Source organism: Drosophila ananassae, chromosome XL (assembly GCF_017639315.1).
Source record: "Drosophila ananassae strain 14024-0371.13 chromosome XL, ASM1763931v2, whole genome shotgun sequence".
Lineage (NCBI taxonomy): Eukaryota > Metazoa > Arthropoda > Insecta > Diptera > Drosophilidae > Drosophila > Drosophila ananassae.
Window position 1 is genome coordinate 13,258,022 of NC_057931.1, and position 13,415 is coordinate 13,271,436.

At 41.5% G+C, this 13,415-nt stretch overlaps 1 protein-coding gene across 3 annotated transcripts in view; it reads right to left on the reverse strand.

The window, feature by feature from the left end:
- LOC6502975 (insulin-like growth factor 2 mRNA-binding protein 1) overlaps positions 1–13,415 on the reverse strand; it is a 33,377-nt gene that overhangs the window by 1,529 nt on the left and 18,433 nt on the right. The window contains exons 1-5 of one of the 3 annotated variants that reach the window (XM_014905785.3): positions 9,690–9,976; positions 7,488–7,873; positions 1,002–1,376; positions 233–941; positions 3–158 (exon numbers count right to left, since the gene is read on the reverse strand). In XM_014905785.3, coding sequence (XP_014761271.1) covers positions 3–158; positions 233–941; positions 1,002–1,376; positions 7,488–7,588 — 1,341 coding nt within the window. In that variant the 5' untranslated portion in view covers positions 7,589–7,873; positions 9,690–9,976. Of the gene's footprint in view, positions 1–2; positions 159–232; positions 942–1,001; positions 1,377–2,014; positions 2,189–7,487; positions 7,874–9,689; positions 9,977–13,415 lie in introns of those variants that run through there. The other 2 variants (XM_032453089.2, XM_001963450.4) reach the window with 2 other exon arrangements.

A 13,415-nucleotide genomic window follows, 5' to 3' on the forward strand; every position in this document is an offset into this window, starting at 1 on the left:
ACCTGTACGCTGTAGAAGGGACCGATGATGTGGACGGGCGTCTCCTCATCACCGCCGGAGGGCGGGGCCAGGGCGTGCTCCGGCAGCTTGATCACACTGCCCGTCACTCGCTGCAATTCGCGAACATTCTGGCCACCCTTGCCGATGATGCGACCCACCTAAGGGTTGATATGACAAAGGATATAGGTAAGTGAAAGGACTAACCAATGGAATGGTTTAAAAAGGGACTAACCTGAGAGCTGGCCACCAGCAATTCAACTGTGAGACGAACATCGTCGGTGCCGCACATGAAGCCCTCCTCGCGCATCTTCTCAAAGATCATATACTGCGCCTTCCACTGACCCTCCGGTGTGCCAACAATCGTCACCTTGCGCTCCGTTTGTTGGTCCAGCGGCTTGTCGGCGTCCAATGGTGCTATCTTAAGGGACGCATTCGAGAAACGCATTATGCTCCGTATGTGCGAGCCCTTAGTACCAATAATAGCGCCAACGGCATTATTCGGTATATAAAGGAACGTTGTCTCCTGTAGGTCATTGGGGAAAACGGGCGGCACCACACTGGCCGGTGTTTTGGACATGGCAAAACTTTGACACGAGGGGAACGGCATGCTCGTATTGAAGACCATGCCGTTGCCCGGTGTCGACATCATTGCCATTGGATGGAGGCCGGGGAACATGAGACTCTGGGGTGCCATCGCCTGCAGATCATTCTCATAGCTCTGACGGAGTTTGGTGCTAATTTGATTCTCGGCCCGTGACATATTCTCGATTAGACCCTTCACCGTTATAATCCGCTCCAGATTGAAGCTGTTGATGTCGTTGATGGAGCTGACGGTGATCTTGGTATCGGTGTCCTGCATGATCCTTTTAATGGTATTGCCCGACTTGCCAATGATCCGTCCAATAAGATTATTGTGGGCGAGTATTTTGAGGCAAATTTCACTACGGATTAAGGATTAGGATTAGTTAGTGATTTTTATGAGATATATGATAATAACTTACCCCTTATTCGTGGAGAGGGCCTCCTGCTGCATCACCTCCAGGATGCGCTTGCAGGCATTGGTGCAATTCTCCGGATTACCATAAATTGTTATCGATTTCTCCACCGAACCGACATTCTCCTTGCGATGGACATCAACCCGAGCACGGCTCTGTTGTGTGATCGTCCTGATGGTGCTGCCCTGCCGGCCGATAATCGCCCCCACCATCTCGCTCTGGACGAGAATGCGTAGCGGGAAGTCCGCCTGCCGTCCGGGACCTGGCATGCCCGGATACGGATTGCGCTGATTGCGCTGGCTCCGCCGCTGGTTCTTGTCCAGCTGCTCGGCATGCAGTTTGCTGCCCTCGAACTCGACACCGTTCAGACCACCAGCAGCTCTGGGGGGGGTTTTGGGGAGAAGATAAGAGAGAGAGAGAGAGCGATTAGTGGAAAGGCTGGAATTATGGATGATATAATATATATATATATATGTAAATGGGGCATGAGAGATGTCAAAAGTATTTAAAAGAATAGTAGCCCTGCACTTCCCACTCCCCCCACCATGGCACAAAAAAAAATAATATTATATTTACGATTTTTGGGGGGGTGGGGGAAGGTGGACTTGCAATTTCGTAGCTAACTGAGAGGTGGCTCTTGGGAGTGCACAGAGTATAGTATATAATATAGTTTCGAGTGTGTGTTTTAAATATTTTTGTATTTTAGTTTGACAGGCCGAATATGGGTGTAGTTCTACTTCGAATAGTTATCGATACAGTTGGCCAAAAAAATAATAATAATATTTTTTGATGAATAATTTTGACCCAAAAAAGTTCCCAATTTCCAGAATTTTGATTTTTTTTTTATCTTAAATCTGAGATTCTCTTTTCCCGAAACCCCAAAACATCTCTAAGAGTAGAGGTCTCAGATCCAATTTAATAAGAGAGAGAGTTTTTGCGAGAGACTAAGAGAGTAGGGGTAAAGAGAGGGGTGCGTGTCTTAGATGAGAGATTAGTTGTAGTTTTTTTTGGGTATATACCTTTGCGCCTGCTCAGGATTTTCGAATGTTATATGTACTGTTTGAGTATTTTGATCCTTACTAGAAATAGCCTCACACTGTTTGACGATGCCATAGGGCTTCAGTAGCGGTTCGATGTCTTCGAAACGTGTTTGCATCGGTATGCCGCTTATTAAGATTTTTGATGTCGTAACACTGCGAAGAAAATAGCGTAAAAACACACAAGAACAAGAACAAGAACAAGAACAAGAAAGACAAACAAAAACACAAAAAAGAAAAAAACATAAAAGAGGGTATAGTAGTAAGTGGATAGATGAGATATAGAAGACGTAAAAGTAATGAGATAAATAATATGCGAATAAAAGAATTAAAGAAAGTGCTTTTTTGGCAGAGAGAGAAAGCGAAAGAGCGGAAGCAAAGAGAGAGAGAGAGAGTGGCGAAAAGAGCAAGAGATCAAGCAGCGCAACTAACATCTAAAGAGCGATTTGAGCGAGCGTGAGAGAGCATTACGAATGAGCTGGGCGGGGGGACTGTTATAAAGGTGTATCTTACGGGATCTTAAGCCTAGAGATAACATTCAGATTCCCTGCAGGTCTTAACATGCTTAATCGATATACATATGTATATTGTATGTTTGAGAGTGTATGTTAGAGATGAGAGAGTTATGGAGCCTGCCGAACCACCCACTTTGCCAATATTATCTAAATTAAAGGAGTTATGCATCTCAAACGTTACATAATAATCTTTTTATCTATAATATATTAATAGAACAAATTTCAGAGAAATCTAAACATTTTTTAGATCGATTCGTAAACATCCTGTTGCCATAACGGCATAGTAAGAAGAAGCTGATGAAAAAGCGGCAACACAGAAGAAGAAGAAGAAGCAGAAGCCGGGAGAGAAACGATCGAATCGTCGGCTACCGATGTTGCCGCCTTCTGTGGCATCAACTTTGATCTACAAAGTGGCGAGGGGCGGGGGCTGGGAGCAGCTCCGGATTTGGATCCGAAGATCCGAAGCTCTGGGACTTGAAGTCAAAGCCAGACGAAGAGGTGGACGGGGGAATGGGACTAAGAATGAGAATAAAAACCAGAATAAAAAAAAAATAATAAGAAATACAAAAAAAAATACGACGCCTGGAATGTTGCACATTTAATATCGTGTTTATTTTTCTTGGAAGTAATTTCACTCCAGTCTCAGTCGTCTCAGTCGACGTCGCCGTCGCCGTCGCCCGCTCACGAGCTCACAACAACAACAACTAAGTAGCAACAACAAAAACAACAACACAAGCCAACACTAATGAGAATTAAACACAAACACCGGCGCGGAGGAGTCCAAAAAAGGGAAAATTTCGAGAAGACCTCGTCTCGTCTCGTCTCGTCTCACATTTTGTTGCGTCCCAGTGTCGACTTTAATGGGGTTTTGTGGCCACTTTTCATAATAAACAATTTCTCGATCGCCGATCAAAGTCATAATGTTGTGTGAGGTGTTTTTTTTTTTGTGGAAAACAAAATAATCGATAAGTTATCGATAATATAATTGAAAAAGTGAGCGACAAAGATACTAATACCATGTTGTGTTGAGGTTTATTGTTGAAATCAAAGTAATCGATAAGTTATCGATAGTTATATTGTGTTATGATACTCTTAAAACAAAGCAATCGATAATTTATCGATGTTAGAAAGGTTAATGAAAATGTAAAATATAGAAGAACAACGCTCTGAGCAATTTTATTATTAAAAACAAACTTATCAATAAGTTATCGATGTTTTTATTCTGTTATGAATCTCTTAAAACAAAGTAATCGATAAGGTATCGATGTTAGGGAAAATGTAAGAAATAGAAGTACAATGTTCTGGCCAGTTTTATTATTAAAAACCAGGTAACCGATAAGTTATCGATGTTTGAATTCGGTTATGATTCTCTTAAAACAAAGTAATCTATAAGTTATCGAGGTTAAAATGGAGAGAGAACGACAAGAGAAGGATAGTTATATAACTTTGTGTGCCGGTTAATTATTGAGATTAACTTTATCGATTAGTTATCGATATAAGAATAAAGAGAAAAAATTAAAAAAAAAAGAAAAACATTTCTGCACAACTTTATTATTTAAAACAAAAACTTTTCGATAATATATCGATAGCTCTGTTTTGTTATGATACTCTTAAAACAAAGTAATCGATAAGATATCGATGTTAGAAAGGTAAAAAAATTTTAAGAAATAGAAGCACAGTTTTCTGGTCATAATCGATAAGTTATCGATGCTTAAATTCTGTTATGATTCTGTAAGATTCTTTGAGAGTTACAGTTAAAGACTTCTGTTTTGTGAAAACAGTTACTTTTCTCTCCTTTTACTTTGGTAGGTGCGACTGTGGCAGTCACCGAGAGAGAGAAAAAAGAAAGAGATCCGCATTCCTGCATTCCTTCATTCCATCCGCCGCCGCCGTCGCCGCCAGACGCCTCTGCCCCCTCTCTTTCCACACCCAGCCAGCTTTTCGCCGCGATGTTTATGGCTCTTCTCTGTTCATTTCTCAGGCGACTCGGTCTGTGGCTGTGGCTGTGGCGGCGACGGCGGCGCTGTTTTCCAGGAATTGTAGAACGAATTTCGCTACCGTTGCTATTTTTCTTTGGTTTGCAGTTGCTGGAAGTCGGGAACTCGGGAACACCGAGGACTGGGAATTGCTGGAATTCAATACTCCCCAAGCCCAAGCCCGCCCGATCATATTCTTGTTTGCAATTAGAAAAGCTACAAATCGTTTAACAAGCTTTTTATAAATAAACACGACGCCATCACCCCCTTGCTTGGAGTTTGTATTTCAAAGTTATTTTGAAGAATCAACTAATAATATTTACAGATAAAAGACCACCCACCCATAAGGGTTAAGGTTTTTCGATTGGGCATTTACCGTTATTCATCTTTTAGCTCCACGCTAAGTAAGGTTTTTACAGTTATTCATCAGGGAAATTCTCTCTAAGTAATTCCTCTCAATATTTGTTTTTTTTTTTTAATATAAATTTTGTTATTTCTAAAAATTAATGAATGAATGAGTAATTTTTTTCCAAAATGCATGCAAGAGACGGTTAACGGTAATTGCTGAGAGCATGCGTCACATCTGTTGCTGCTGTTTTCTTCATTGATGTACACACGCATACACACATATGTACATATATGTATGTACATACGTTTGTATGTGTTTGTATGCAAATGTCAAGTTGCAGTTCGTTGACGTTTCGTTTTCGCTGCTACGGCGTCTAGCCGACTGCATCCAATGAGAAGAGAGCACCCAGCACCCATCACCCCCTTTTGGCTCCCTCTCTCTCTTTCGCCCTCTCTCTGTCTACTAAAGTCATTAACCAGACTGTGCAACAATTTCACCTTTCTTGTGCTTCTTCTTGGTCTGTTACTGTTGTGATTTTTTTTTTTTTCATTCGTGTTTGTTCCTGACATGTGACCGATTCTAAGCAAATGACCTCGCGGCCAACCGCTACACACACACAAGCACGAATGTAGTATGTACATACTGTACATGTGTATGTTTGAGCTTACGCACCTGAAAAGCTACTTGGTGCCGTTATTTGTTATCAATGCGACCTTTACATGCCGGGAAATAATAGAGGGCAAGGCAATAGGTACAATATTATTTAGATATTTTTATAATTTAAATATTTAGTTATTTTATTTTAAAATCTTTAAATTTATTTATTTAATATTTAATTAAAAATAAAAAAAATATAAAAAAAATTTTAATAAATTTATACAAATATTTTCTTTTTTATTTTTCTTTTACATGTATTTATTTGAAAAACTTCTAATACTTTTCCCTCTGCTGTCTAAGTCACGCATGTTTGTATGTAAATATTTATGAATGTTACATATATGTACACAGAGACATACATATGTAAAAAGCTATGTAGAAATGTATGTAGAAAACTCTCTAATCAATACAACATGCACTGTCAGTGGCAGCGACGGCAGCAGCGCAGTCTGCATCAGCGTCGGCGCCGTCGTGTATTTGTTTTGGAATCTTTATTTTTTTTTTTTTTTTAATTTTTATCCCTCTTATAAAAAGGCGGCGCTGACTGCATTTGCCAACACACACACACACACACGCACTGCTTTGGGGCTTTATCAGAAACGAATACAACAAAAACAATAACAACAACAGAGAGATGAATTTCTTTCTTCCTTCCTCTTCTTTGTTGTTCATTCTTTCTTTTCTTTTTTTTCGAATCATTTTTATGAATGAAAAAGTCGGAAATCTGTTGCGATGTGCCTTATATTTATAATTTTTTTTTATTTTCTTTTTATACTTTTTATAGCAATTTTATTTTTGTCTCGAAAACGAACATGTGGGCATATGAATTGTGTGTAGATATGTGTGTAGCATGTAGATATGCATTTACATAAAATGCATATTATTCGCAAATGCAGAATGAATGACGCATTTCGCCGATATTCTTATTCAGGAATGGTCTTGTCTTGTTTCTTTTTCTTGTTCTATTTTCATGGCATTCCACAAGTTGCTCACACACACACATATATATACTATCACTCTCTTAGTTATTCTGTTAGTTGTTGTCTTGCTCTCCTTGCATTTTATTTGTCAAGCTTATCTACTCCATCGCCACTCTCTCTCTCTCACTTGGGCTTTGCGAAAATTAGAAAGCAATCTCATACAGAAAGATTCTGCCAATTTCTAGACAACGGTATTATTTTGTCAACATGTTTGTTGTCAAGAGCGGAAGAGCGAGAGAGAGATAGAGAGAGAGAGGAAAACTTGTTTTTCCGCTTGCAAGTTGCAACTTGCAGTGGCCAGAAGAGGAAGGAGGGAGAGCAAAAACAACGGGTTGACCTAAATAGGTGGTGTGGTGGTGGCGCCCTCTCTCTCTCTCCCTCTCTCTTTCTGCACTTGTTGGTCTTGCAGAGGGCGGAGTGGTTGTGGTGGGTGTGAGTGGTCTGGCATGTCATCTCCTGTCAAAATATTTATACTCTTCTGATAACAATTTGTTCCAGTTGCGAAATGCGACATAATGCCATTTCAAGCTAACAAAATGGCACAACAACTGACTGCAAAAGAACTATGACACATTTCTGCCACTCAGTTAATGGGTCTCGTGGGTGTACGAAAGAGGGTTGGAGCTGTGGGCGTGGCACAGCCATATGGACATTTCAAACAAAGAAACAAGCGAAAGAGGCAGAAAGACAAAAAGCCCAGAGCTCCCCCTATATTATCGAAAAACAATAATATTATCATGGAATAGAGACTAATTGCACCCCTAATGACTGCTGGATTAGTCTTAACTTTGGGATTATGCGCTTCGTTAGATAACTAATGGACACTGAGTGCGATTATTCGATTATACGATAATACGAGTGGGAGATGTGTGAGGGGGAAGGGGCTAATACCCATTACTTCCCAGGTGATATTCCGAATATGGGGGGGAGGGGGGTGGACTTATAGTGTTAACACGGTAGAGAGGGACAGCAACATACCGATCCATATAGCGCATGAATTTATGTTGATAGTAGTTGTTGCTGTTGATGTTGACTCTGTTGTTGTTGTTGTTATTGTTGTGGTTGTTGTTGGTGTGCATTTTGAAGGCTTGTTTTTTTTTTGTTGTTATTTTCACGTTTTTGTGTTGATTAGTGTTGGAGTAACAGTTATTCCAAATTCTCTTATCTTTTGCAGTGCGAAACTTTTTTCTCTTATCTCTAGCTAGCTCTCTTCCACACACACTCACTCGCTCTAGCTCTATCTAACCGATCACGCACACTCGCACATTGGTTTGTTCTGGTTGTTTCTTCTTCTTCTTCTGTTGCCTTTGGCTGTATTTTTTTTTTTTCAAATTTTGTCTATTTCACCATTCGCAAAAAATAAACTAGGAAAAAAAAGAGTAGGAATAAGAGATAAGGGGGAGTGGAGACGTGGGGAACGTTACAAACAGTGTGACGTCTCCTGCCGCTTCCTCGCTCCATCTCGCTCGCTCTCACTCACTCTCACTCTCGCCAGCGCTACACCGCTGATCCCCAACGTCTTCTATCTTCCGTCTCACTTTCGCGATCCACGCGCTCATTTGTTAATCACCCAAAAAAAAAAAATAACTAAAAGAAAAGAAAGAAAAATAGGGGACAAAATCTGGTGGTGCTGTGCCGATATGATTTTTCGGTTTATTTATTTTGTTTCGCTTCTCTTTGTTGCCTTGTGGTCATGCGTTTGGGATTTAATTCGGTTTTGGGTCTCTGATTGGCGTTCTTTTCCGGCCCCCGCATTCCTATGGCTCCCCTTCGCCCACCCAACCCAAAATGACTCATCACTAGCACTGGAAGTGGATCACAGGCTGCACATATCGATAGTTATTATCGGAAGTAAAATGTTTGCGCTAAGCAATGTAAAGAGATAAACCTAATAACCGTTATAATAGATCATAAAGTTATCGAAAATATCGATAGTAGTGAGGGGATTAGCAAGTCTTCCAATGGAAGTCACACTGTGCTTGGTGACGGTTTGGTCGAAACGTGTTTTGCTAATTAGCGGCCGCCGAATAGGGTTGCCAACTGTTGCTATTGTAAGTAGGTCAGTTTATCTCCTAGTCTCGAGTCTCGAGTCTCCAGCTGAAGGCTAAATTGATTTTTATTGTTGACTCTCCGACTCTCGAGAGCATTTTCCTTCCAATAATTGTCAACGGCATGTTGGATGAGGAGAAGAAGAAGACGAACGAAGTGAAGCGAAAGGGGAATGGCGGAGAGAAGAAAGCAAAAGCCGGCCCGTCATAACGGCACACGATGCAAGCAAGTGTTTTTTTCTCTCTCTCTCTCTCTTTGACTTTATTTTTTTTTTTTTGCTTTTTGTTTTTAGCTTTCTGACAATGCAAGTAGTGTGTGTACTTTGTGTACGTGTGTAGGTGAGTGAGCTGGAAGATAAAGAAGACGAGGAGGGACGAGGAGACTCGTGCAAAAAACTACGCAAAAACTACGAATCAGCGGGGGAGCAGCACACGTTGAAAAAATAGTGACACCGTCTATTTGCTGTTTCTTCTTCACACACTCTTCTCGGTCACTCTGTCGTCAGTCACTCACTGTTGCTGCATGGAATATCAGCTTTAAACACAAATGCCAAAAAAATGCGTCGCGCTAGTTTCTGTTATTTTCTTTTCTTTTATATTTCTTTTGCTTTTTTATCTGGTTTTTTGTTATTATTTTTGTTGTTTTTTTTTTAGCGGAAGAGGAGACGTGGATGTGGCTGTTTTCGCGAAGGGGGGTGGGGAAGGAAGACGAAGACGTGGAGGTGAAGTAGGAGGCGGCAACACACACACACACACACACGACGGTTCTATATATTATTATTTTTTAAATAATATTTTTTTTTTGCAACTTCTGGATCTCTTGTTGTTGTGCAACTACGCCTCGTGTATTTCCGACAAAAATTAAAAAAAAAAAAATAATAAAAACAAAAAAGAACACCGCTGAACACCCCACAGAACTGCGATCAAAAAAATTAGCTTATAGTTTAGCTTTTGGGCTCACGCGACCCGCGCTCGGTCGCCTCGCCGCCGCGTTGGAGAATGGCCGAAAACCGATAGTTATCGATTAATCGATCAGTGATACGACGGGTATTACGCTCGGTCGGTTGGGCGGTCAAAACTTTAAGACTCAGACACGTTCCGCTCGTGGCAAAATGTAATTTTTTGTAATTACCGTTTCGGACTTTGGGCTTTATCGATCGATTTTGAAACAATTCGATAGAGTTATTTAACTTTTTTTTGGCTTTCAACTCTACTATGTATATGGACCACGGCCGACACTCGGTTCTCTCCGTTCTCCGTTCTTCGAACGTTTGCGATTTTTGCGCTGGGACGGGAATATATTCAAAAATCCAATATGCGGCCAAGCGCTCTGTGTGCGGTGCGAACGAAAAAAAAACTGTTAATGTTAACAGCTGTTCGCGGTGCTAGACTGCTTCGGCCGTCCATCATCGTCGGGAGAGCGAGGGCCGTGCTGTTAAATAGAGAGCCAAAGTCTGCTGCTGCCAAATGCCAACGTCGCCTAATTCGAATTGGAAAAGACCTCCCCAACATTCTGATATGACTGTTAACAGTGCTGTTAACAATAGTGGTAGAAAGAGAGAAATGCCATGGGAGGGGAAGAGAGCAATCGCGAAGAGAGCGGGAGCGGGAGCGGGAGCGGGAGAGACGATTTCGCGATGTCCCAAATGCGAATGGCAATGTCAGAGCGGAGAGCTGTTAGCCAGATAACATTTTGAAGGCTGGGTTGCCAGATGGCCGCGAATAGCCAAGGATGTGTGATATTGAAAATTAATATTTTTCTGGGGGATCTTTAACTTAAAAGGTTAAGTTTATTGATCATTTTAGATATATATTTAATTTAAGAAAATTGAAATTATTAAAGTTACTAAATAAATAAAGAAATGTAATTGTATTTTGCCGACAAGTGTAGTCCAACAACAATAAAGAGAAGCTTAGCTCCCTGTTCTCTCAATTCTTCCACCGGCTTTTTTGCTCTCTCTCCCACTCTCTCTCTTCGCCAAAACTGTTGCGCTTTTGATCCTACAGGCTTTTGGCGCCAATTCGGACCAGACATGATTGTGCATGTCATTTTGAAAAATCTATAATATTTCATATAATTTTATTATAACTGTTTCAACTGCAAGCGTATTTAAGCTTCGACTTGGCCGCAAGTGCGCTTTCCTCCCCTTGCATTTGTTGTTGATTCGCTGCAGGTAAAGTGCAACAACTGATTACGTCACTCATTGCGTGCGCCGGCTTTTGAGCAGTATATGTGTGTGTGTGTTTGTTTGTGTATGTTTGCTGTTGTTGTTCGTCTTGGGTTAAACCAAAAACAACAACAAGAGCAAACAGCGAACAGCGCGCGTCAACTATTTGTTATTTCCGGTCTTTTATTGCCGGTGAATTCTGCTGTTTATTCGCGCTGTCTATTCTCATTTCGCTTTTTATTTTATTTAATTTCTTTCTCCGCCATACACGTGACAATTTTGCACACTAGCCAAATGCTGCTGCTGCTGCCGACTGAGGCGGGACTGCGAAATATGTATGTATGTATGTGTGTGTTTGACAACATGTGTTGACCGCAAAAGCGGTGAATCAAGCTAAAGACAACGGTAAAAACAGTTGTAAACAGGCGGCAACAACCCGCTTAAAATTAATACGAGAAGACGAAAAAAAAAATAAATAAAATAAGTGAGGCTATGTCGGCGTCGCAGTTGCGTCGCTGCTCATTTCGGCGGTTCAATGGCCGCGGCAGCAGCGCCCCCTATAGCAGCCGGCGCGAATTGCTGATAGTGCGTGGAAAGAGAGGGAGAGCAGGAGGCGAGAGAGATGCGACAGGTCAGCGACAGTGGCTCTTTCCTGGCAAGAAAGCAACAAAAACAACAAACGAAAACAGTCACACCCACAATAGGGGTCAGTTGAATAGGTAGGGTTTTCAAAAAAAAAAAATAAATAAATAAAAAATTAAATTTTAATTTTATTTTTAAATGTGTTTTTTAATCTTAACCATCAATTAAGAACTTTTTGCAGAATAGCATGCTATAAACTCATAACTATTATTAACCTTATTTTTTTTTTCTAATTGCAAGTCCTAATTTTATGACCTCCACTGTTTGCAGATCGCGAAAGCTGCCTTGGGCAGCTGTTTGAGCTTTCGCCAAGCTTCGTTCTTGCCGGCAAAGAAAGCTCCTGCCGGCAGCTGCCGTCGGCGAATCGAATCGATCCGATTCGTGACGGATCGAATCGAGAAGAATCGCGCAATAGGGATCGGGGATCGGTATCGGTATCGGGATCGCAACCCCTATTCTCTTTCCTCTTTTATTTGTATTTTTTGGGTGAAATGCTTTCTTCCTCAGCGGGCCGCCGAACAAATAATAAAACAAACAATGGAAATGAAAGAGAAACGGGACAGGGATAGCGATAGGGATAGGGATAGGGCACAGGACAGAGTACGAGACGCTATCAGGTAATTTCGGGGCCCTACCTGCGTGTCGGAACACGCAAGGATCGCAGTGAGCACTCGGGGATCATAGGGGACACCACGGACACTCGGCGGCGGCCGACGAGTCGAAAACACGAAAAGGGTTGGTTGCCAACTGGCAGCTGGTGTGCCACAAAAAACCAAAAAAAAAAAACAGACAAGAGAGAAGGAAAAGAAAGTGCCCACATAACGGGGAAGAAAGTCCTGTAAAGGTGTCCTTTCACATCCCTAGTTGCCACGTGTGCCGCCCGGAACAACAGTTGCGACTCCAACAGTGATAACCCCGAAGGATAATAGCACCACGGAAGGGATCTCTAGGCCAGGATAACAGTAAAATCAAGAGGACTATGACTATTACATGTTTAAACATGAAGGGGTTGAGCGGGATGGCACGATCTCCTGCCGTCCTTCTTGCTCCTTCCTTCCCACGATCGTGGGGTTTTTTTTTGTCCAGCTTCCTTCGTGTGTGTGTTTTGTTGGGTGTTTTTTTCGGGTTTTGGGTTTTTGTTTTTTTTTTTTGGTTTTTTGGTTTTTTGTTTTTGAAAAACTAAGCCAGCAGTAACACGAATCTTCAGATCAGATCTCGTTGCCGCTTCTCCTCCTCTCTTCTGGTTCTTCTTCTTGAACAACAACTACTACTATAACTTCTACTTCCCAGGCAGTGTGTGTGTGCGTTGTCGTTGGAATTCTTGGAAATTTCTAATGAACGCAAACACATAAAGGAGCACACAAAAATGTGGCACAACAAAAAAGAAACCCAAAAAAACAACAACAGCAACCAGCAAGAATTCGTCCACAAAATACACACATACATACATACACACGTAGGTATTTATATACAATGTATTGGAAAGAGATCGTTCCATAATTAGATGCAACACTATCGATAAACGATTTCATCGATTTAATTAACTGATAATGCTCCCATCAATAGCAGCAATCAACTTAGAGATGATAGGTATTCGCTTAGAGATGACAAATGCATGAAAGCAAGATGGAACATGATTAATCGTGACACGATCTCCTCAATCCTAAAATTAGGTTAACCAAAATTCTGCAAATTACAACACTATTATTCCGAAATTAGGGCAGGCCAAGACTTTTATTCGCTTTATGTCTTTATTTTTTTTTTTAGCAACGGCTACCTGTCTACCTGGCTACCGATGCTGCTCCTTCTCACATCCTGTTTGCTTGGCAGTGATTTCGACTGAAGTCGGTGTCCTTCTGCTCTTCCGCTGGGCAACAAATTTTTCAACTGGCACGCCCCTCCGCTACCGGCTCCGGCCACCGCCCCCCCATCCAACTTAATATGGGCCAGGACATACTTTTTTTGTTTCGCGAATGTAGGTAAAGTGTCCCTGGCCCTCTTCCCCCCTCGCCACAAGCTCACTTTTGTCCTTAAACTTGGGAGGGAAT